Source organism: Mustela putorius, unplaced genomic scaffold (genome assembly GCF_011764305.1).
Source record: "Mustela putorius furo isolate JIRA1106 unplaced genomic scaffold, ASM1176430v1.1 tig00000596_pilon_pilon_pilon, whole genome shotgun sequence".
Classification (NCBI taxonomy): Eukaryota; Metazoa; Chordata; class Mammalia; order Carnivora; family Mustelidae; genus Mustela; species Mustela putorius.
This window is the reverse complement of record NW_025421428.1, coordinates 3,748,142-3,773,265: the sequence shown is the minus strand read 5'-3', so window position 1 is coordinate 3,773,265 and position 25,124 is coordinate 3,748,142. Positions and strand designations below refer to the sequence as shown.

At 38.3% G+C, this 25,124-nt stretch overlaps 1 protein-coding gene and 1 long non-coding RNA gene across 2 annotated transcripts in view; one reads left to right on the top strand and one right to left on the bottom strand.

The window, feature by feature from the left end:
* LOC106004018 overlaps positions 1 to 25,124 on the bottom strand; it is a 58,878-nt gene that overhangs the window by 5,778 nt on the left and 27,976 nt on the right. The gene's annotated exons all lie outside the window — the stretch shown is intronic.
* GLT6D1 (glycosyltransferase 6 domain containing 1) lies at positions 6,378 to 24,332 on the top strand. The gene is given in 6 exon segments (XM_013047365.2): positions 6,378 to 6,493; positions 8,916 to 8,982; positions 10,607 to 10,642; positions 14,560 to 14,607; positions 22,967 to 23,104; positions 23,520 to 24,332. Coding segments are annotated over 5 exon segments (900 nt in total). The 5' UTR covers positions 6,378 to 6,493; positions 8,916 to 8,932; the 3' UTR covers positions 24,148 to 24,332.

Genomic DNA, 25,124 nt, shown 5'->3' with positions numbered 1-25,124 from the left:
AATCAACTATCTTGGGTGAGATCTTTATGGAGTCTTTAAGCAAGAAAAGACTCGTTTTCTCAGAGAGATTAAAAAGGAGGGGTTGTTTCCACTGACAAGGGAAGCTCAGAAGGAGTAGAATTACAAGTTCTCAGATTCATCTGAATCCACCCAAATGCTCTCATTCCAAGTATAGGGTTTCCAGTCTTTCCAAATCCTCTAATTTTAACATGAGGCTTTTAAAAGTTTTTATTTAAATTCCAATTAGTTAACATACAGAGTAACATTAGTTTTAGGTGTAGAACCTAGTGACTTACGACTTACACATAACACCCACTGCTCATCACAAGTGCCCTCCTTAATGCCCATCCCCCAACCACCTCCCTCCAGTAACCCTGTTTGTTCCCTATTGTCAAGAGTCTGTTTCTGGTTTGCCTCTCTCCCCCACCCTTCTCTCTTTTTATCTCCTAAGTTCATCTGTTTTGTTTCTTAAATGCCACATATGAGTGAAATCAGATGGTATTTGTCTTTCTCTGATTGACTTGTATTGCTTAGCGTTTTACTCTCTAGCTCCATCCACAACATGGTAAGATTTCATTCTTTTTTTTTTTTTAAGATTTTATTTATATATTTGACAGAAAGAGAGACAGCAAGAGAGGGAATACAAGCATAGGGAGTGGGAGAGGGAGAAGCAGGCTTTCTGCTGAGTAGGGAACCTGATGCGGGGCTCCATCCCAGGACCTTAGGATCATGATCTTATGAAGGCAGACACTTAACCGACTGAGCCAGCCAGGCATCCCGGTTTGTAAGGCAGTTTTATTTTTAACTTTTTGAGGAACCTCCATACTGTTTTCCACAGTGGCTGTACCAGTTTGCATTCCCACCAACATAAGAGACTTTTAGAAGTTGTATATAAACTTACATTCTAATTATGTATATCACACAATTTGATTTGGGGCCTTATCCTCAGCCATGTATGCCTTATGACTACAAGTACACATGCATATGCATGCACATACACATACACATACACAAATAAACAGGCTCCAAAGGAACCATCTTGGTCTGTGTCCATGCCTCGACCTGAGATTTCCAATTTTTGGAGTTCTCATTTTATTTCTCTAAGTTCTCCAAAACAGTCAGAAGCAGCAATCCCATCTCAAAGACCTTGTACTTATTATGGCCACAATGGTGAGTACAACACCTATATAGTGTCGTGAAGTCTTCTCTTCAATATACACTTCCTACCAAGCAATAATAGTGATAAAATAATTTAAATAATTGTGATGTCACTACATGACACAGTAGTAGCCCACAGTAGGGCAGGAAACCAGAATCCCACTTTGAGAGATTATTTCTTAGGGCCTTTGGTGGATAGTTGACAACAGTGAATATTAGTATCCCTCTCTGTATCCATGCCCATTTTACATTGTCCCAGTTGATGTTCTCCAACAACCAGATATGTGAATTCAGACCCAACCTACTAACTAACCCAACCTACTAACCAGTTGTGTGCTCTCCCAGCTGACATCAGCTAAGCCTACCCCAGAGCAGCAGCAAATGGCCCTAGACCCATAAGCAAAAGTAACACCTCTTTGTTTTCAGCCCTTAAGGTCTGGGTGGGTTGTTATACAGCAAAAATCAATTGATATCAGAGCTCCTAGTCTTAGGAACTATTATCAATCAGAATCCAATCAGGACAATCAGGGTATTTCAAATGAGGGATTTTAATTTGAGAACTGGTTACACAATGATAGAACTGCTAAGGAGCAGATGGGACAGTGAGGAAACTGAGGAGCTGTGACTATCCCGAGACCCAGAGCAGCCCAGAAGGGAGATGGTGGCACTGAAGACAGAAAGCTGGGGCCCATCAGTGGGGCTGGAACCTGCTACAACCGTGAAGGGCAAGGCTATCTGGTGGGAGCTGGAGTCACAAAACAGACTTTAACTTGGGCCTTATGTTTTTTTCTTTAAGCTCCCTAGTGCTGTTAGATACAGCCCCTTCACCTGCCTGTTGGTCCTTGATTTCTTTATGTCCTTCATTTCATTAAGTAAGTTAGCATGTGTGCATAGTACAGTGTCTGGCGCATAAGTAAGTGTTATAGGAGCCATCATTATCATATACTTTGCCTTTGAAGAGCCCCTCAGTCAATCAGAGACGATGTAACTGTTTACTACTACATTTCACAGGCTGCCAGAAACCTGTCTCTGAAAACTAATGTGGTTTTTAAAAAAAATTGACTTTAGACCCAAATAAGGTTTGCAAACCAATTCTAAATTCTAGATTCCTCCTATTTCCCCGCATGTATGTTGCCTACAAACCCCCTCTCTGGTACCAAAACTTGAATTTGTCATGGCATTGATATTGACTCTGATTCATCTAAACAGGGAAAGAATGTATAAATGGCATGTTGGTTAAGAAAACTGAACCCTCAGACCTCAGCAGCCTAACCCCAAAACAAGTTCTCACTCACAAACAAGCAGTGAGGGTTGGAGCCAGGAAGTCTGCTCCATCTTGTCACTTGGGGACCCAGAACAATGGAGGGTCCATTCTCTGTGATAGTCTGTCACAATGTCGGGCAAGAGACACTGGAGAATGATGTAGGACTCTTCAGTGCCTCAGCCTGGACTTATCACATGACCCTGCCAAGTGCAAAAGGGCTAAAAAGTAGAGCTTTCCTTGGAAAGGAAGGGGAACCAGAGAGTGGTGAGTGACGGTAATGCTTACTGCATAAGAGTAGGAAGCCATTCACAGTCCTTAGCAAGTAACCACTGAAAAAGAAATAGAAAAGGACAAAGGGAGGAAATACATGATACGATCCTGTAACAGGTATAATCTGTTGGAATATCCACTCTGATCCCATCACCTATTATCTCCCAGCTGATCTCCGTACCCTTGAAAACATCTTCCCTAAAATTAGCCCTTGACTCTATTACAGATAATTTCAAATTGAACCCCCTTAATGTTTAAAGTCCTGGGTAGGAGAATCTGATTAGCATGCCAGGTAGTTCAGGTCATGTGCCCACGTTTTAGCTGCAAAGGGCAGGGAGAGGAAATTTTTGCCTATTTCAGCTTCCACACTGGATGGAAGGATGCTGTTGCTTCTTGAGTTTAAGAGTTCCTGTAAATGAAGGGTTTCTGGGCACATAAAACATAAAAATGTGTATTATGTAGTTTGAATGTTTTACATATTTAAGAATTTTATATAAACAGAATCACACAGTATGTGCCCTTTTTTGCCTGGCTTCTTTCATAGTATCATCATTATTATTTTTTTAAGATTTTATTTACTTGACAGAGAAAGACACAGGGATACAGGAAACACAAGCAGGGGGAGTGGGAGAGGGAGAAGCAGGCTTCCTGCTGAGCAGGGAGCCCAATGTGGGGCTCAAAGTGGGGCTCGATGTGGGGCTCAATGTGGAGCTTGATGTGGGGCTTGATCCCAGGACCTTGGGATCACAACCTGGGCGGAAGGCAGACGCTTAACAACTGAGCCACCCAGGAGCCCCACACAGTATTATTATTTTAAGGTTCCTTATGTTGTGGCACAAATCAGTGCTGAGTACTATTCCATTGCAAGGACGAGCCACAGCCTGTTTATCCATTCACTTGTTGATAAACATTTCTTGTTTCCACCTTTTGGCTATGTGGGAGGAAAGCTACTACAAGCAGTCACAGACAGCTCTCTTTATAGACATATGCTTCTATTTCTCTTGGGTAAATATCTAGGGAGTGGAATTGCTGGACTGTATGGTAAGTGTGTGCTTAAATCATTAAGAAACTACCAAATTCTTTTCCAAAGAAGTTGTAACATCTTACATTCCCACCAACCATATGTAACATTTCTACTTCTCCTATTCTCATCAATGCTTGGTATGGTCAGTTTTCTTAATTTCAGCCATTCTAATAGGTGTGTGGAGGTATATTATTGTGGTTTTAATTTGCATTTGCCTAAAGACTAATATGATTTTCTCACATACTTATTTGCCTTTTGTTTGTGTTTTGTTTTATAAAATGTTCAAACATTTTACCCACTTTTGACTGTATTTCTCCCAATCTGCAGTTTTCTTTTTATTGTCTTAACTGTTTCTTCTCCTATCTTCGCTACTACACATTTTATTATTTTAGATTTTACATTTAGGTCAGTCTTTCATTTTGAGTTAATTTTTATACGTGGTGCAAAGTACTGATCAGAGTTTGTTTTGTTTAAGGGTTTTTTGCATTTGGATATCCAATTACCCTAGACCCATTTTTTAAAAAGATTTTATTTATTTATTTGGGAGAAAGAGAGCATGAACGTGAGGGAGAGGGAGAAGCAGGCTCCCCACTGAGCCGGAAACCCCATGTGGGGCTCAATCCCAGAACCCTGGGATCATGACCTGAGCCAAAGGCAGATAGTTAACTGACGGAGCCAGCCAGGTGCCCTGAGACCCAGTTTTTTTTTTAAAGAGTATCCTTTCACTAATGAATTGCCTTCTCTTATTTGTCAAAAATCAATTGTCCATAGAGGTACAGATCTATTTCTGGACTTCTGATTCTGTCCCAAAGATCTGTTTGTCTATATTAAAACCATATGGTCTTTTTTTTTTTTAAACATATAATGCATTATTTGCTTCAGCGGTACAGGTCTGTGAATCATCAGTCTTATACAATTCACAGCACTCACCATAGCACATACCAACATCCATAACCCAGCCACCCTATCCCTCCCCCTGAGCCCCCAGCAACCCACAGTTTCCTGAGATTAAGAGTCTCTTATGAAAACCGTATGGTCTTAATAATGGTATCTTTAAATCTAAAATTATGCCAACATAAAAAGTTGATTTAAAAATGCAGAAAAATAGAAATCTAATAGAAAATGAACAAAAGCTATGGACAGTTTACAGAGAAGGAATTACAATGGCTCTTAAACATTCAAGAACACACTCAACATCAACTATAACGAAATAAGTGTAAATTAAAGCTACGCTAAGACAGAATTCAGACACTCAGATTTTCAAATACCCAACTATTTTAACAACACACTTCATATTGATGAGAATGTAAGAAAATGGGTACTTTTACCCATTGATGGTACTAGTTAAACGGGAACAAACCCTATGGAAAACATTGGTAACATTTACTTAAACAAGAAGTGGATATAACCTTTGACCCAACACTAGTTCAGCATATGCTCATAGAGCAGGTTTGCATGTTCAAGTAGAAATGGAAGTGGAAACATTGTGGCATTTCTTATAATGGCAAAGAGAATAAACAACCAAAATGTCTAGCAATAGAGAACTGGTTACATAAATTATGACACATATAATATATATATATTAAGGTTCACTAGCAAAAGAATTGAGTTAGATACATGAAATGGAATGATCTTCAAAATATACTGATATGTGAGATATTCGAAGTACTGAAGGATGTTTTTAGTATGTGTCATGTGTGTGAAAAGGAGACCTATACACTTAAAAACAGATAAATGTCCTTATATTTGCAGAATAGTTATGGAATAAATCCCAAGAAACTGTGAGTGGCTCACTGGGGATAAGATAATGGAACGAGTTGGTGCTGAAGAAGAAGACAAGCATTATGTAATCTTTTCTCTGTTTGAATTTGTGTGTGTGTGTGTGTGTGTGTGTGTGTGTGTATCTTTCTTTTTCAATAAGGAAAACCATTTTAAACCTTTAACAAAGGTACATGCTATCTTAAAATACGAGTGATCATCTCAGGAGAGGGTGATTACATTTGATTATTTCTTATTTTTAAAAAAATATTTTATTTATTTATTTGACACAGAGAGAGAGAGATCACAAGTAGGTAGAGAGGCAGGCAGGTGGAGGGGGGAGCAGGATTCCCATTGAGCAGAGAGCCTGATGCAGGGCTCGACCCCAGGACCCTGAGATCATGACCCGAGCTGAAGGCAGAGGCTCAACCCACCGAGCCACTCAGGCGCCCCTGATTATCATTTCTTGTTTGTGCTTTTATGCACTTGACAAATTTTGTAACGTGAAAATGTGTTACTTCTATAATCAGAAAAATAAGTACTTGTAAGACATTCTAAGAAAGAGTAAGAAAGGATTAGATTTACCTGGGATAATTGGACAATGCCTAAAAGAGGATGAAGAGAAAGACGGAGCATGTTTTTTGTAATTCATCTACACATACATATACACATAGCACACCATTCAAAATACATTTCTGTAAGTAAAATAAGTCAACAGTAAAGGTAAGAAAGTACAACAAAGGAAACTAAAAGCAAACCATTTTTTAAAATCCTTTTTCAAATATGACAAAATTTTACCATCTGGTAGCAAAGAGAACTTGTGACCACATGTATCATTATGACAGTATCATTGTGACTTTCAAATGCTTTCATCATCAAAAGAGTCTGGTGACATCACCACAAGCAAAGGATTCAAACACCAGGACAGTATTTTATAATATCTGGTATTTTTTTATAGATCCAAAAATATAATGATTGAGAAACATACTAGGAGTTCTTTTACATCACCAAAACTAAAGGTAAGGCTCTCGAGAAACTGTTTGAAAAATGGGGTGATCTGGCAAAATCATAGGTAGGGGTCATTCCCAAGCCTTGGCCTTGAAAGTATATTGTACAAAATAGATGACACTTCAACATTACTGGCCTTTAAAACTAATGTCATTGAGGGCACACTGTCAGAAAATAATCTGACTAGATGGACTCTTACCACATTCATAGGGTATTTCTAATGGTTTTTTTTTTAAGATTATTTATTTATTTATTCAAGAGAATTTATTTATTTATTTATTTATTTGAGAGCATGAGCACATGTGGAGAAAGGGGCAGAGGGAGAGAGAGAATCCCCAACAAGACTGTTGACTGAGCACAGAGCCCGACACTGCACTCTGTCCCAAGACCCTTGAGATCTTGACCTGAGCTGAAATCAAGAGCCAGAAGCTTAACCAGCTGAGGCACCCAGGCGCCTCTCTAATGTTTTTGAATTTAAAAGGTACATTCCTGTGCTGGCGAGGATGCAGAGAAAGGGGAACCCTCCTACACTGTTGGTGGGAATGCAAGCTGGTGCAGCCACTCTGGAAAACAGCATGGAGGTTCCTCAAAATGTTGAAAATAGAACTGCCCTATGACCCACCAATTGCACTATTGGGTATTTACCCTAAAGATACAAATGTAGTGATCCAAAGGGGCACGTGCACCCGAATGTTTATAGCAGCAATGTCCACAATAGCCAAACTATGGAAAGAACCTAGATGTCCATCAACAGATGAATGGATCAAGAAGATGTGGTATATATACACAATGGAATACTATGCAGCCATCAAAAGAAATGAAATCTTGCCATTTGTGACAACATGGATGGAACTAGAGCGTATCATGCTTAGCGAAATAAGTCAAGCAGAGAAAGACAACTATCATATGATCTCCCTGATATGAGGAAGTGGCGATGCAACATGGGGGCTTAAGTGGGTACGAGAAGAATCAATGAAACAAGATGGGATTGGGAGGGAGACAAACCATAAGTGACTCTTAATCTCACAAAACAAACTGAGGGTTGCTGGGGGGAGGGGCTTTGGGAGAAGGGGGTGGGATTATGGACATTGGGGAGGGTATGTGCTTTGGTGAGTGCTGTGAAGTGTGTAAACCTGGTGATTCACAGACCTGTACCCCTGGGGATAAAAATATATGTTTATAAAAAATAAAAAATTTAAAAAAATAAATAAATAAAAGGTACATTCCTGGAACACTAAAATTTTGTCAAATTCAAGCCTTCCCAATCTGGCAGTATCTATAGAAGAACTAACCAACAGAAATACAGTGTAAACCACATTTGTAACTTTAAATATTCTAGGAGCCATACTGAAAAAGGTTAAAAAGAAACAGATAAAATTCATTTAAGTGGTCTATTTTATTTAACTCACCATATCCAAAATTTCATTTCAACATTTCATCAATATATGCAACCATTAATGAGATATCATCCATTATTTTTTCCATAATGAGTCTTCACACTCCACTGTTTGCACTAACAACGTTTCAAGTACTCACTAGTTACTAGTTACTACTCACTAGATACAGATCTAAGCATCTTGATCATTAAATAAGTGTTCAAAAACTAAATATCAGAGATCTCCATTTTACTCCAACACATACCCAAAAGCAGGACCTGTTCCTGGATAATGCCTATTGAAAATCAATTTATACTGGTCAATAGAAACCCTTTTTTCCCCCTTAAACTCTACCCTCAAACTGATGACCCCCAGATCAAGAGTCACTAACTGAGCCAGCAGGGTGCCCCATGGGTAAACAGAAATACTATCTAACACTTGCAACACAAGCTCAGCGCATTGGCTGGAGCCAAATATCCCATTTCAGAGTATAATACCTTCAATTTAGGTTTTTAATCACTGTTTACAAGACTATACTTTTGAGAGAGCTCCTATGTTTTTAGGTTCCTAGTCCTATAGTCTTTGAATAAATTATTAGTCTTAATACCTTCGTGAGGAAGAAAAAAAAACATATATAAAAATCTACTTTGGGGGAAGAACATATTCCAGCACATAAAAACACCTTCATAAGGACCTCATTTTCTTTTCTCAGAAGCACAAGTGAAAATGAGAGAGAGTTTTACTGAACTTCCTTTACGTATGCAGGGGGGACTTTGCTAAAATACAATAGGAATCTCCCAGACACTCTGCAGCAGACCTAAAAATTATTAGTCAGCATTCTGAGACTTTTGTAGGCACTTCATACAAAATAGGTGGTTTCCCTTAGTCGGCCTTCTTCCTAAGCTCAAGCATTCTAGAATCAGAAATCAGACACTTTGGTGGCCAAGTTTCCATACGTTGATTCTGTAATTAATTAGTTATTAGAAGATGGTAAGGAAATTGTTTATTACTTTCCAAAAAACTCCTTTCTCTCCCCTACCTTTTTTTTTTCCCCTAGGGGAGAATGAATTCTAAATGAAAAATGCTTCATTTGCTTTAGTCCTGATGATTATGTATCATTCCCGGTAAATATAAAAGATTGATGAATTACCACCTTTAATGATTGGCAGTTGATCTAAAATGCTGAGTTTTGTGTAAAAAAAAAAAGTTAATTGGAGATTTTCTCCTCTTTGAGGAACAAATTAAATTATAGATACATTCTTTCACTTTTCAACATTCAACTAATATTTATTGAACACTTTTTTTGGTGCCTGTTCTAGGTGTTGGGAAAACAGTAATAACTCAAAGAAAGTGACTGCTCTTAGGTAGATTTATATTCTAGGTAGAGAAGAGGGATGATAAGCAAAGACATATATAATATAATGTCGGGAGCTGTGTATTTTATATAATAGTGCTAGGAAGAAAGAAGTAAGGCAAGATAATAGAGAATGGAGAATGTTAGGGGTTATTTTAGGTGGATTTCAGCTTAAAGCTATGTCAGTGCTCCACCTGATAGGAATGAGACTCAAAATAATGTGCTGTAGAAACATAGCTGCACTTGGAATCTGTCAACCTGCTAGAATTCTCTCATAGAAAAATGTAAATTCTTCCCCCCATCCCTGCCTTCCTCTTTATGGTTTCTTTAAATAAGCAATGCTGTTGGGTTCCCAATGTTGGGTCGCCCAATAATGGGTCCATGGTCAAAGGAGCGAGACTGATAGAAAACGAAGATCAAGAAAAGCTTTATTTCGCGCCAATCATCAAGAATCAAACCAACCATCAAACAGACCCGTCAGGGCCGCCCCTTACAGAGAGGGCGACCACCCTCTGTTTCACAGACTAGCTTTTAAGGGCAATGGCCATGTGGTTCGGCCTCGCCATGCTCAGGTGGCCAATGAAATTGTAACACACAGAGAAAGCTGCACAGTCATGTTAGGTCACACATAAGTGACCAATTGAATTACAATTTACCCTAGTAGATATTTGAACCAGCCTATCACCTTGGTCAGAATTGGTGCCCAAAAGGTGCCCAAAGGGCAGGGCCCATACTCCTTGGTAACTAGGGAGACAGTATGCAGGCTTTACTGACTGGTGTCTCCACCTGACTCATCCCTGCATTCAGCCGTTATCTCCACCTGACCTGACCCACCCTTGTATTTGGGCTTTGTTACTTGGGATTGGTTTTCCGCACTTGCTTTTAAGTAAGTTCCCCTGGGGGGCTGAGGCAGGGTCAATTTAAGTTTTACTGCATAAACAACAAAATGGCAGTTCAACCAGGGTGGGGCCGCTCTGGCTCAATAGGCCCTTACAATGCCATGTTACTGACTGCTGTTGGAAAATCAGCTATATTGTGGGAGCTAATGTCTTTTAAAATTAACCTTATTGGTTTGGTATCATGTTTTACATGTTATTTGCTCTCTTAGGGTGTTGTACTCTTAATAGAAAGGACTCGTTGTCACTTGTAATAGTATTATTATAATCATTTTGAAGATAGGGGGCTTAGTCAAAAGGGAAATAAGAGACCATAAGCTCACTGCAGGTCTGGATTCCAGAACTGTAGCATTATTTTGGCCTATGGCAGGTATTTAGTAACTGTTTGGCTAACAATACCAATGAATGGATTTGAGTTCTAGATTTTTTGTTATTCCAACTGTAATAGGCATTTGTTCAAATTGAACACTAAAATATCTTTTTTTCATATATATTAAGAATAAAGAACCACTTACAGAAGATGAATCTCTGCTGGTAAGAATCTTTGTTCTATAAATATTCTAAACTGAGGGCAAAGTGGTTGGAGTCAAGTGAGTTCTAATGATGATGGCAGTCAGAAGGATCAGAAAACTGGACTGAATTCTCTAGAGCAACCACTGAAAAATTTCTTGGGTATCAGTTCAGAAATATTTGATTACATGTATATATGCCTGTATATGAGTTTGTATGGATATGCATATGTGCACATCTCCAAATTTTGCTCCCTCACCACACACACCTGCTTACACCAGACAGATTTTTCACATTTGCTATAGTTTAAGTATCTCTCTGTAGGATGATATTTTTCTGTAGATTGATAGCCCCTGTAGTCCACCATGTTTTCTACCAATGACCCAGGTAGGACCTGAAAAATTAGTGAAACCAACTCTCAAAAAAATCAACTTCTTTTTTTAAAAGTTCTTCATTTGTCACTATATATTTTTAATTAAGTTAGGCATGGTCAAATTGGATTTTGAAAAAGCACAAGTTTTGAGCAATCCTATATTAAAATATTTTTGGTTAAAAACACCTCTGAAATGTCAAAATGAGGTGCACTTTCAAAGTTATTATTTAATATTTGATTTTGAAATAAAGATTCATAGGAAGTTGCAAAGATAGTAAAGAGGTTACATGTACCCTCCACTGTTACATCTTACATAATTGTCATGCAATATCAAAACAGGAAATTGATGCTGGGACAGTGTATGTATAGAATTATATAACACTTTCTCATGTGTGTAGATTTGTAGACCGCCACGGCAATGGATACAGAAAACTATTCCATCGCCACAAAGATCTCCTCTGAGCTACCATTTATACTCAACCCTAACCTCCTCTCCTCAACCCTTTCTAACTCCTAGTATCCACTAACCTATTTTTATCTTTATAATTTTGCCACTTTGAGAACGCTTTATAAATGGAATCATACAATATAGGATCTATTGAAATGAGCTTTTTTTTCACTTAGGATAATGCTCTTGACATCCAGCCACTTTGTTGTGTATTTCAATAGATCCTCCTTTTTTGTTGCTGTGTAGTATTCCATGAAGTGATGTACCAAAGTTTGTTTAACCATTCACCAACTGGGGGACTTAAAAAAAATGTATTTATTTATTTGAGAGAGAGAGAGAGAGAGAGAGAGTGCGCATGCACAAGTGGGAGCAGTAGAGGGAGAGGGGGAGAGAATCCCAAGTGGACTACTCCCTGCTCAGCACAGAGCCTCAATCTCGCAACCCTGAGACCACCACCCAAAACTAAGTCAAATTTCAGGTGCTAAACCACCTGCTCCATCCAGGCACCCCTACTGGGGGACAGTTTGGATGACAGTTCTTTTCTTAAAGCACCGAAAAATACTGTTCTACTTCCTTTTGTTTCCATAGTTTCTAATAAAAAATCCATTTTCATTCAAGTTATTTTTCCCCTATAAGTGAATCATTTTCTTCAGTCTGTTTTCAAGATTCTTTTCAACTTTAGCTTTCTTTTCATCTTTATGTTTCAGAAATTTGGCTATCATGTGCTTTAGCAAGGTTTCGTTTTCCCTTAGGATTATCCTGTTTTGGGGTCATTCAGCTTCTTGAATCTGTATGTTTATCTTTTGCTAAATTGGGGGGGGGGCGTGTTCAGCCATATTTTTAATACTTTTTCAGTACCCTCCTCTCCCTTTCCATTGGGATTCTAATTACATAAGTATTAGATATTTTGTTTTGGTCCTACATGTCCCTGAAGCTTTTTCTTTCTTTTCTTCTCTTTTCTTTTCTCTTTTTCTCCCCCACCCCCTCAGTTTTTTCTCTCTGTTGTTCAGGTTAAGTGATTTGTTAGTCTGTCTTCAAGTTCACTGACTCTTTCCTCCATTATCTTCATTCTGCTGTTAAGCCTATTTCTTGAGTTTTTATTTCAGTTTTATATATATATATATATTTTAAAGATTTTATTTATTTGACAGAAATCACAAGTAGGCAGAGAGGCAGGCAGAGAGAGAGGGGGAAGCAGGCTCCCTGCTGAGCAGAGAGCCCGATGTGGGGCTTGATCCCAGGACCTGGGATCACGACCTGAGCTGAAGGCAGAGGCTTTAACCCACTGAGCCACCCAGGTGCCCCAGTTTTATATTTTTAAGTTCTAAAATTTCCATTTGGTTCTTTTTTATATCTTCCATATCTTTAAATAAGACTTTTTATTTCTTCTTATTTTTTCTTTTTATTTCTTTATTTCTTTGTGACTTCCTATTTTTTTCATGTTTCAAGCATTTGTAATTGCTCATAGAAGCACTTTATTCCCCCTCTGAAGCACTTTTACAAGGGCTACTTTAAAGTCCTTGTCAAATAATTCTAATATCTGTCATCATGGCATCATGGCACCCTTCCTCATTCAAGTTGAGATCTTCCCAATTCTTGGTATGATGAGTGATTTCTTTTTTAATTAAAACTTGAACAGTTTGGGGTATTACAAGGCTCTGGATCTTATTTAAATCTTATGTTTTCATAGGCATCCTCTAACACTGTTCCAGCTGGGAAATAGGGTGGCACCACCTCATTACTGTCAGTTGAGGGGTGAAATTTTGGTTCTTGACTCTGCCTCACTTAAAATCCAGTGGGGAGGGGCTCCTTATTACTAATGAGCAGGGATGGGAGTTTGGAGTCCCCATGTGGTCTCCACTGACACAACCACAGGAGGACTGCCAAAATTGCTGAGCAACAGTGACAGTTTTAACCCCCATTAACCTCTTCTAACTCCATACCAGTGAGGGAGGGAGGAGATCCTTATTATGGTCTGGTGAGGGTAGAAGTCTAAGCTCTCTACTTTGTCTTTGCTGGAGGGATGGATATGGGGCTACAGTTTTTTGGCGGCATTGGGCACAGTGCTTGGGCACAGTGAGTAGTGTCTACAAGTTCTCTGCCTTGCTGGGTTGCCCTTTTCCTGGTCCTTTAGTTATCAGCCTTTCTCAAGGATCTTTTTTTGCCCCCTGTTTGTGCCCATTGTCATCTCTGGGTTGCTGGTTTCTCTGGCACCCAATCTCGGCTATATATGGCAGAAACCCAGGAAACTGATTGCCACGTCGATCCTTGAGTCCCAGTGCACCTACCTGATCTGCTTTCTTCTCTTCATCTTTCAGAGTCTACTTTTTTTTTTTTTTTAATATAATGTCCTGGGTTTTTAGCTATACTTAGTGTCAGGAATGGGGAAAATGAGCACTTAGTCCATCTTTCTGGAAGTACTAGTCCCTTAAAGTTATTCTTATTTTACAAAATATTCCCAGTTTATGAAAAAGAAGTTCGCTCATAGCCTTGTTAATTAAATAATTAACTTAAAAGTAAAACAAAACCTTAGGTGAACCCCAGCTTTAAACGAAAATCAAAGACAAACATCCAGATCCCTGTTGTAACCCCTTTATTTTAACATGTCATTAAGTATCTGTCAAATAATAAGCTACTAATACTTGATAAGTGAATTAAATAAATCTGTATTTTTGTCTGAATATGCATTATTTTTCCTGCTCTGTTAATTTAAAAAATATGTCCCCCACTCAAGAACCATACTATTCCTTGCTTTCCCACCTTTGGTCATGACCCCTTCACCTTACACCTCTTTCCTGAACTAGCCCTTATCCTTCCAGACCCAGTTTACATATTTCATCTACAAATCATTTCCCTTAACCCCACATTTAGGTTGGATGCCCCATTTAAATGCTCCAATGGAGATCTGTTTTTCCCTATTAGTAGTTAACACTCTGTATTCATATTATCTATTTACTGTTTTCTTTCCAGCTAGTCTATTCGCTTCTGGAAAGCAGGAGCTGATCTAAATGTTCATAGTTGCAGAACAAGCACCAAACAGTGCCTTCATATTACAAGGACAGAATAATTACTTATTGAATAAGTGGATTACTCTTAACTTGACTTTTTCTTTCGTATCAGGGATCATGAAGCAGAAGAACCTCAGCTCTCAGATTGGTTTAATCCTAAGTAAGAAAAAATATTCTGCACGCTCATCATCATCATCATCATCATCGTCGTCTCAATTTAAATGGGGGAGATTTTTTTTTCCCCATCATCAAATTGTACCTATACTGGGAGGCTTCTAGGCCTTGGGGTTTTTACTTTCTTTTAATATTTTTATTTTTTTTTAACTTTTTTTTAAAGATTTTTTTTTTTGTTTATTTGACAGATAGGGATAACAAGTAGGCAGAGAGGCAGGCAGAGAGAGAGGTGAGGAAGCAGGCTCCCGGCTGAGCAGAGAGCCTGATGTGGGGCATGATTCCAGGACCCTGAGATCATGACCTGAGCTAAAGGCAGAGGCTTAACCCTCTGAGCTACCCAGGTGCCCCCCTCTTTTGATATTTTTAAAATATTTTATTTATTTATCTGAGAGAGAGAGAGAGCATGAGAGGAGAGGAGAGGGAGATGGCGGCTCCCCACTGAGCAGGGAGGGAGTCTGACACGTGGCTCTATTCCAGGACACTGGGATTATGACCTGAGCCGAAGGCAGATGTCACCCAGATGCCCCCTTGGAGTTTTTATTTTTAAGGCTTTTATACATAAACCTAGTGTCTGTTTATCAAGAACCAGGCAATTAAAGGTCATAATGAGAAAACTGTTATCTAGTTTAATGCTCCTGGTTTCATAAGGGGAAAGAAAAAAAAATCTTTTTAGTAGCAGCCTGAAAATGCCATTAAGGACTTCTTTTGATTTTGGCATTATTCGGGGAAAAATCTCATTCCTTATAATGGCCACCAAGTGTTCTATTTTATGGCTGTATACCATAATTTATATAGTCAATTCACTGTTGGTTTTGAATCATTTGGAGCTTGAGGACTGTTTTAAGTCATGCTTTGTTGAACATCCTTGTACATATATTTTCAGTCCCTCTTGTGTGAACTTAACCATATGATAAATGCATATTGTAGAGTCATTAGTTTAAGAGATGTAGACATTTTACATTTTTATTCAGGTTGCTAAATTGCCTTTTGATAATTATTCCATTTGTTTTCTAATTCACAGTGGATAAATGTGAATAATATTTTATTTGTTTTATAAATTTACATTTTATTCTAGTAGTATCAAATATTATTGGCAAAAACTGCTAGTTAAAATATCTCAATTCAATTTGCACTTCTGTAATTATTATTGAATTTGGACATCTTTTATATGTGTGTTCTTTATTTGTATTTCCTGATCTGTGAATTCTTTTTTTATATTTATGTCTGTTTGTTTTAAAGATTTTATTTATTTATTTGACAGACAGAGATCACAAGTAGGCAGAGAGAGAGGAACAAAAGCAGGCTCCCTACTGAGCAGAGAGCTGGACACGGGGCTCGATCCCAGGAGCCTGAGCTCATGACCTGAGCCAAAGGCAGAGGCCCTAACCCACTGAGCCACCCAGATGCCCCTCATATTTATGTTTTTAAAATAACCTCGAGTGCACAGGATGAGATAATAGTCTTTGCTTCATGACTCACACTCATCATTAGATTATGCAAGATCCACTGTTTACTTGCTTATTTTTAATGAAACAAGAAAGTCAACATTCAATAACTTCAACACCCAGCTCTGCCTTTTCCAGTACCCCCGTTCTGTCTCTTCACCCTCTGCCTTGAAACCACCTCTGTCCTGAATCCTGTGTCATCATCCCCTTGCTTTCTCTTTTTTTTAATATAAATTAGATCTTCCTTATGTGTCCTGGAAATAGAATATTTTTAAATTTTAGTTTTGGTAACTTTATAAAGAGGATATAATGCTGTGTGTAATCTCCAGGGACTTGGTTCAACCCTTAATATTAGAGTGCTTAGATTCATCCAAACTGCGTATCACTATTATTCATTTTGATGGCTGCGTGATAGTGGACTATAGAAATACACCACAGTTTGTTCATCCATTGGCTTAGTAATGGGCACTTGAACTGTTTCTAGGTTTTTGTTATTATGAACATTAAGAAGTAACACTCTTGTAAGAAGTCTTTTTGAAGAGTCCAAAGTACTTAAAATATGAAAAAAAATTAGAGATAAAATGGCTGCCCAATCTGTCTCTGGCCTTATCTTCAACTATTGTTTCCCTCCCTCCACTCCACTCATGCTGGCTCCTTGCTGTTCTTTGGATGCACCAAACATGCCCTCACCTGGGGATCTTTGCACCTGCTGTTCTTTCTGCATCGACTATCCATCCTCCAAATAGCCAAATGACTCATTCTTTCACTTCCCTCAGGACTCCACTCAAATGTAATCAGTAAAGCCTTCTCTAATCACTCCATATAAACGTCATTCCCTTTCTCCCTTATCCAGATTTATTTTTTTTCATTGCTCTTATCAACATCTGACACACTGTATATTTGCCTGCTTATTCATTTATTATCTGCCTCTCCCATGAGAATGTACCTAGAAAAAAAAAAAAAAAGCCCAGCTGTAGTATTTTCAATATTTGTAGAGTAAGATTCAATATTTGTAGAGTAAGTAAATACATGAGACCTTTTGTCTAATTGAAATGATAGCACCTCCATAATGATGTAATAGTAGTGGTGGGAGGCATTGTGTTTTATTATGAAGCATCATATTGGCTTTTAGTTTAAAATGAAATGACCTCTTCAATACTGAGATATCAGGAAGAAGTTCATTTTCCATTCTTATTAAGTAGAAAAAACTATAAGCTTAAAGTAAATAAATATAAAAAACAAATGTCTCAGAACATCCAAGGAAAGTGTGAAAAATAAGAAAGTTAAGAGGATTTTGCCTCAAATATCTGAACATATTCTAACATCATTATGATCAAGTCAACATGGAATGGATCGGAGGAGGAGTAAATCCAGAATTAGATCACAGTATGTATCAAAGTTGATATATAACAAAAACGGTATTTTAAAAAATCAGTGAGGAATGGAAGAGTTATTTCATAAATTATACTGACACTACTAGCAGACTAAGTATGGGGGGAAATGGTGCCTTACTTCTATGTCATAAAGATAAATTCCTGATAGATTACAGACTTGACTGTAAAAAATAAAGCAGTAAAAAAATTTGTTAGAAAATCAGTATGACAACATGTAAAGTCTAGGTAAGAAGGAAATCTTAATTCATGCTGGGAAGTTCCTAGCTATTTACAAAGGCATATTTTACTATATAAAAAAATTAACATTTATTTGGTTTAAAACCAAAAATTTAGTAGACAGAAAGTCAGAAAAAATTAATAGTAATACAGATAATTACTGAAATACAAGGAACTTTTATAAAAGAGAAAAAATTAACAATTCAGTAGAGAAATATGAAACTTGGGGCACCTGGGTTGCTCAGTTAAGCATCCAAGCCTTAATTTCAGCTTGGGTCAAGATCTCAGGGTCAGCCCCACATTGCACTCTGTGCTGTGTGTGGAGCCTGCTTGAGATTCTCTCTCTTCCCACCCCACCAATCCCCTGTTGCTCATGTGCATGCTCTCTCTAAAATATATATAAATATATATATATATGTATATATATATACATATATATATATAAATTCCTTCACATTAGAGCAAATTGAGCTAGCCAATAAATATACAAAAAGATACTCAAATTCACTAAAAATCACAGAATTGTAAAATGATGTAATAATGAGCTACTATTTATACCTATCAAACTGAAATCTTTTTAAAGCTACAGTCTTAAAGTATAGAGGAAATGCTGGTGGGAAGGTAAAGTATTACAGCCTTTCAAAAAGTAATTGGGTAACAACCCAATTTTTAAAAATATTTATTTATTTGTTTATTTGTTTGTTTATTTGAGAGAGAGCGTAAGCACTCCCTCTCAAAGTGGAGGAAAGGGCAGAGGAAGAGAATCTTCAAGCAGACTCTCCACAGAGCATGGAGCCCTATGCAGGGCTCAATCTCAAGACCCAAGAGATCAGGACCTGACCTAAAACCAAGAGCTGGTTGCTTAACCAACTGTGCCACCCAGGTACCCATGTAACAACTATTAAAAAGGAACATGGGTATACAGGAATCCTACTCCTGGGATTAGCCAGTAAAAATAACAGCAACAATACCTAAGGACATAAGATTAAGGTTGTTGTATCACTTTTTATAAAGACAGCAATCCCAGAAATAAAATGAAAATCTTTTTGTAAGGAAATGGCTAAACAAACTGTGCACACCTTGGAATATTATGCAGCCATTACAAAGAGTGAATAAGAACTAGTCCAGATAACCTGAAAGGATGTCCACAAAGGTGTGTTGAGTAGAAAGGCAAGCTGCAGAAAAGTATGCATTATCTCATTAGTATGAAATAAGCAAGGTTTTAAAGCCTGGATATATGTGTGTATTTAATGTATATGTGCATATTATACACATATTATCAATAGAATTCTATGAATATGGTGGGGGGGAAGAAAAGGGTACCAACTAGGCTGCTAGTATGGTAATCTGGCTGGGAAGAAGGGAGGTGGAAGACTGTATACTGTGGAGCAGGAAACATATACCCCGGAAATTCTCTAGTACTACCATGATTCTGTTTGCTCATGGTATATTTATTTATATCTATGACACCACTTCTGCTTCTTACACTTTTTAGACTCCTATTCAGTTTCCTCAAACTAGATATACCACAATATAGCCTGGACTTACAGGAAGAATCCCCGCCCCCTCTCTCCAGAACTACTTTTTGAACAAATTATACCCTCCCTTATTATTGTCATGATCACATCTCGTCAAATCTTATTAATGCCTTTTAGCATTGAAATAATTTCTAATTCATTTTAGCACCTATTCTCTCTCTATTAGGAATGTGGATATCTTAGGCCATATATATGATTTCCCTCCTTCATTATCATACTTCTATGTCAGACCTATGATAGTCTACAGAACTATGACACTTTAGCATTCTCACCTGTGTACCTTCCTTCTGCAAATTTTCATTGTTAGCGATATACTTCATGAGTAAGTCAATTTGTATACTGCCAAATACCACCTGCTCAGCCCTCCTGAGGTATTTTCTAAGCTCTTCAGATACTGAATCTATCAGGGTATGAGAGAAACAGCTCAACTGAGCTTCATCAACTGAGATGAAGTAACTTTAGTGAAGGGGTGGTTGGCAGATATGTGAACAAGGTGAAGAGACCCAGCAAAGGATACAGAGGCATCAAGAGACTTGCAACAGCAAGAAGCTGTGACCATGCTCAGCCTAAAGGGACAAGAGAAGGGATGGTGTTCTTGGAGATTTCCAGGGATTTCTGGAACCAGGAATGGGCTGCCCAACAGAAGTTGTAGTTGCATAAGGACACAGCCACTGTCAAGATCTCGACAGAGCTGGGAGAGAAAGAAAATAGAGAGAGAAAGAAAATAGACAACCTCCTTTCCTGTCCTCTGATCTTATGCTGGTAGAACTCACAGCAAGCCATACAGCTGGGAACTTTGGGTGATCAGTTTGCTCCCAAGGCAGGCCAGGTAGAGAAGGGCTGAGGATGGATAGCGGAACAGTAAATGGAAAATAACTAACATGGGGCGCCTGGGTGGCTCAGTGGGTTAAGCCGCTGCCTTTGGCTCAGGTCATGATCTCAGGGTCCTGGGATCGAGCCCCGCATCAGGCTCTCTGCTCAGCAGGGAGCCTGCTTCCTCCTCTCTCTCTGCCTGCCTCTCTGCCTTTGTGATCTCTCTCTGTCAAATAAATAAATAAAATCTTTAAAAAAAAAAAAAAAGAAAAGAAAATAACTAACACAATCCAACCTTTTTGTCACTAAGAATCATTTCTCAAATTTGACTTAGATTGAGAAGCTCATGTTCCCCAAACAGGAGAAATAGGAAGTCACATCACCTAAGGGGTATCATCAAGATGAAGGCAATCCAGCCATATTCCCAACCTAAAACATAACCTAAATTGTAACATTTGCCATCTCTAGCACTCTTCATATAAGGCGGCGAGGGGGAGAAAATAATTAACATAGCAAATCATGGCTACTATCTCACTTCTGCAGCTGTACAGGTGGTTGGCAATTAAAGGAGGCAGCTAACAATTACCTCCCCATGATTTCTTTACTGTCTGCTAACCCCTCTGATGGCCAGAGTTTCTATCTGATAGGGTGACTCAAACTGCCATTCCTGAAGAGTCTGGTTCTCTTTGTGGTCTGACCTTATGGAGTTGCCAGAACTTCCCACTGACCATTATTACTGGAAATGAGAGTAGCAGGGGCAACTTGCCAGAATCACTTGCATTCTATATGAAGCCCTCCTTGCCACCACTGTATCACCTCATCTTGATATCTTCTTGGTGAGGAAGATCAGTCATGCCAACCAGACGTTTCTGCCTGTTAGCTCTGGAGCATGAGGAACCACAAGTGACCTGCTATCAGGTTCACAGAACTATGACTTACTTTCTAGAGGAAAGACTCCTCCCTTGGCAACTGAGAACACTACACATACTGAGCACAAGGTCACAACAATGGGAAGTAAACGTTCTGTAAGTGAATTAGGAGATGTAATCGTGAGCAGGAACATCCCCACATCCACCTTGTTTTATGAACTGTATGTTAGCTTTGGAAAAAACAATGTTTCATAGTGTTCACTGATTCAAAGCATGAACGGTACTACTACAGAACAGTTCCTCAACATTTTCAGGGGAATTATCTAGGAACTAGCACTGAAATTGAGACTTTCCCTGGCTATTCCACTTTCTATCAGGCTAGCTGCCTCTAGACTGTGAGGCACTGTCAGACCAGAGAACTTTATGGAAGTGGGCCAACCATTATACTACTTTCACCATGAAATAAGTACCTTGGATAGAGGCAATGTTATGTGTGATACAATGGAAATTAACAAGATATTCTGGAAAAAAAAAAAAAGATATTCTGCAAGTCAACAAAGCTAAACTATTTGTAGACAGGAAAAGCAAATCCCTACCCAGAACATAAAACATTCCCCTTGAAGGAAAATCTTATCCCTTTCTTTTATAAAAGTCTGATCTAATCAACCAACCATCTGGCTGGCTGGTCTCCCTGGGAAATGGTGTCATAGTGTGGGCTCCAATTGTCCCCTGTTGACAAGTTCGGTGCTCAGGACTGGACATAGCTTGGTCTTAGCAAAGAGATATCCCATGACATTGAGCCCATGCATAAACTCCACTGGACTCCAAGCCACTTTACACAGAGACACTAAGCCAGCCATGAAGGAAACTGGGCAAGGTGTCTAGTTGCCATCCAGAGGGTAGATCTTCTTGTCTGCCAGACTGTTAAGCAACTCCTTTGCAGAGAATGCCCTCTGGCCAGTATTTACCTTCCAGAGAAGGAGTTCCATACCTGTAGCAGAAATCTAATGACTCTAAGTCTCTCCTACTTCCTCTTTTGTTTTACCAAACAATTTCTTTCCTTTTTTTTTTTTTTTTAAGATTTTATTTATTTATTTATTTGACAGATGGAGATCACAAGTAGGCAGAGAGGCAGGCAGAGAGAGAGGAGGAAGCAGGCTTCCTGCTGAGCTGAGACCCCAATGTAGGGCTTGATCTCGGGATCCTGAGATCATGACCTGAGCCAAAGGCAGAGGCTTAACCCACTAAGCTACCCAGGCGCCCCTACCAAACAATTTCTAAACACAAGTTTTTAAACTGACTTCTGCTTTCAGAGACCCTTTTTGTTCTGTTAGCAAATCTTTAATCTGACCTAATGAAGGAGGAGGGATAATCTTCAAACCCTTTCATCTTCTCAAGTAGATATTGATTTGCATCTGTGATGTGCCTAATTGATAAGCATCATCACTGTGATAAGGGCACATGTGGCCAGTATTAAGGTGGAGTTTGAGACTTGTGAATCAAATAGAAGGGCATGACTACAGACTTTAAGTAGGATTTTAAAATAAATGTATAATAAATAAGTAAATGTGAAAGTTTAAAAAATCCCTATAATAAAATCTTTTGAAGATCTTGAATCTTGACTCTGCCATTTGTTAGCTGTGGAATAGTAAATAATTGACTCAAGGGGCACCTGAGTGGCTCAGTGGGTTAAGCCTCTGCCTTTGGCTCAGGTCATGATCCCAGATCCTGGAATCGAGCCCCGCATCGGGCTTTCTACTCAGCATGGAGCCTGCTTCCCCCTCTCTCTCTGCCTACTTGTGATCTCTCTCTGTGTCAAATAAATAAAAATAAAATCTTAAAAAAAATAATAATTGACTCAATCTGTGCTCATGTTTCCTCATATGAAAAATAGAGATAATGATAGTACTTCTATTATGGGACATTACAAGGATTAAACAAAACCTGTAAAGCACTTAATCACTGTGCCTAGTACATAGTAAGTACTTTATAATCATTAGCTATTATCACTTGGACCAAAACTTCTGTTGTCATGATAAGGTGGTAACTTAATTCGTGTTTGTTCAACAGGAAACGTCCTGATGTAAAAACAACAACTGATTGGTTTGCACCAATCCTATGGGAAGGAACTTACAATAGACAAGTCCTGGAAAAGTACTATAAAAGGCGGAACATTACTGTAGGCTTGGCTGTGTTTGCTACTGGAAAGTAGGTGCTACTAGCATTTATCCTTTTTTATTTTGGAAGAACATGGATAAGTACCATGAACTCTCTACACAGCCAAAGAATTACTCATAATTAACCCTAATCATGATTTCTGGCTGAACTGCATAATTATTTATAGTGGTTATTTTCTCTAGCTATGGCTGAGTCCTTTACATGACTTAGCAATCTTCTTATTAATATCCACTTAGCTCTCTCCTCCTTTCTTCTCAACCAACTTTAAGGCTCTTCTGAGGCTCCCAAGCTCACTATCTCTTCTTTCATTAACCAACAGAGTTAAGCTCTAGACACAACTTCTCTGCTCCTACCTACTGGTAGGTCTTAGCAATAATAATACGTGTGTTAAGTGACATGTAATCTCCTGATAAGTTTTCAAAAATTTTTTTTTCATGTTTCACAGGTTTGTGGATCAGTACCTGCAACAGTTCATCCAGTCTGCTAATAAATACTTCATGAGTGGCTACAATGTTATCTTTTACATCTTGATGGATGACTTCTCCAAACTACCTCCTATAGAGCTAGGTCCCCTTCGAACATTTAAACTATGTATTGTACTCAGACAACATGTGTGGAAAGACCTGAATTACATATACATGAGGAACTTGAATAATTACATCCTAGAACACATCCAACATGAAGCTGACTTTCTCTTCAGTTTGACTGTAAACCAGATCTTCAAGAATGACCTTGGGGTAGAAGCCCTGGGCAAGTCTGTAGAGCAACTCCATGCATAGTGGTATTTTGGACATGACAAAAATTTCCCTTATGAGAGAAGCCCTAACTCAGCAGCTTTCATCCCTTTTGAAAAGGGAGATTTCTATTACCATAGTGCAATTTTTGGTGGCACGCCCTCTGAGGTTTTAGCCTTCATTGAAGAATATAAAAAAGGAGTTCAAAATGATGCTAAAAGTGGATTTAAGAGTGCATATGAATGTTACCTAAACAAATACTTGTTTATCAATAAACCCACTAAGTTGTTATCACCAGAATACAATTGGGATCCAAATTTTAGACACCCCCCGCCCTGAATTAAACATGTGAAGATAGAATGGCAGTCAAAAAGTATTTGATGGTTATAGCATTAAATTTATGAGTTAATAAGTAAATCATCAAAATAATTCCTCAATTATAAAACTTTCCAGTATTTTAGAAACTTACAAAAATGTGCAATCTTTCAAAACTGTTTTTCTCATGTCAATTTTGAACCATCTAAATCTACCTAAACTGGATTAAGAATAAATAAATGTTAATTTAATATTAATGCACAGTGATGTTATAATCTACTAGTATAAATAATGTAGAAATATTTTTAGAGGCATAAATTCAAGAAACGCATACAAACTCTAGTTCAGAAAATAAAGATGGATAGAGAGATGATAGACAGATGATAGAAGGATGGACAGATAGATAGAAAGACAGATATACATATACATGTACACAATGTCAAAGGGATCTATGTAAGGGAAAAAATATTCATCGGATAAAAACTTCATCAAATACCCTTTTTTAGTGTTGGGAGATGTATACTTTTTGTAATTAATTTCAATTAGTATTTAATCTATTATCTGATTGAACTTAGGTGAATTAGAGTCATTCTACCAAAAACATATCTTACCTCTATTGTTACAAAGATTCATTCTTCATAATATTCTTTTGCACTCATTCTTTTTTCTTTGGCAAGGGGGCAGAGGGAGAGGGAAATACTGGAAATAATTGTAGACAACTATAAGAGGACTCTGAAAGGTAGAATAAGGAAAGCAAATGGGCTAGGGACCCTAGGGATCTTAGGGACCTTAGGACTTGAGGAATGATATGGAGGGAGTTCCCTGGAATTCCTTTAGTCTCCCATATATCCCACACTGGGTGGGCACTGCAGAGGCACACAGCTCAGAACCACCAAAAGGCAAAGCCAGGGGGGAAAAAAAAGGCAAATAAACTCTAGGACCAGCCAGGAAAAAGCCCAGGAAAGAGGCAGCTCATCAGAGACCTAATGGGGAACCCCATC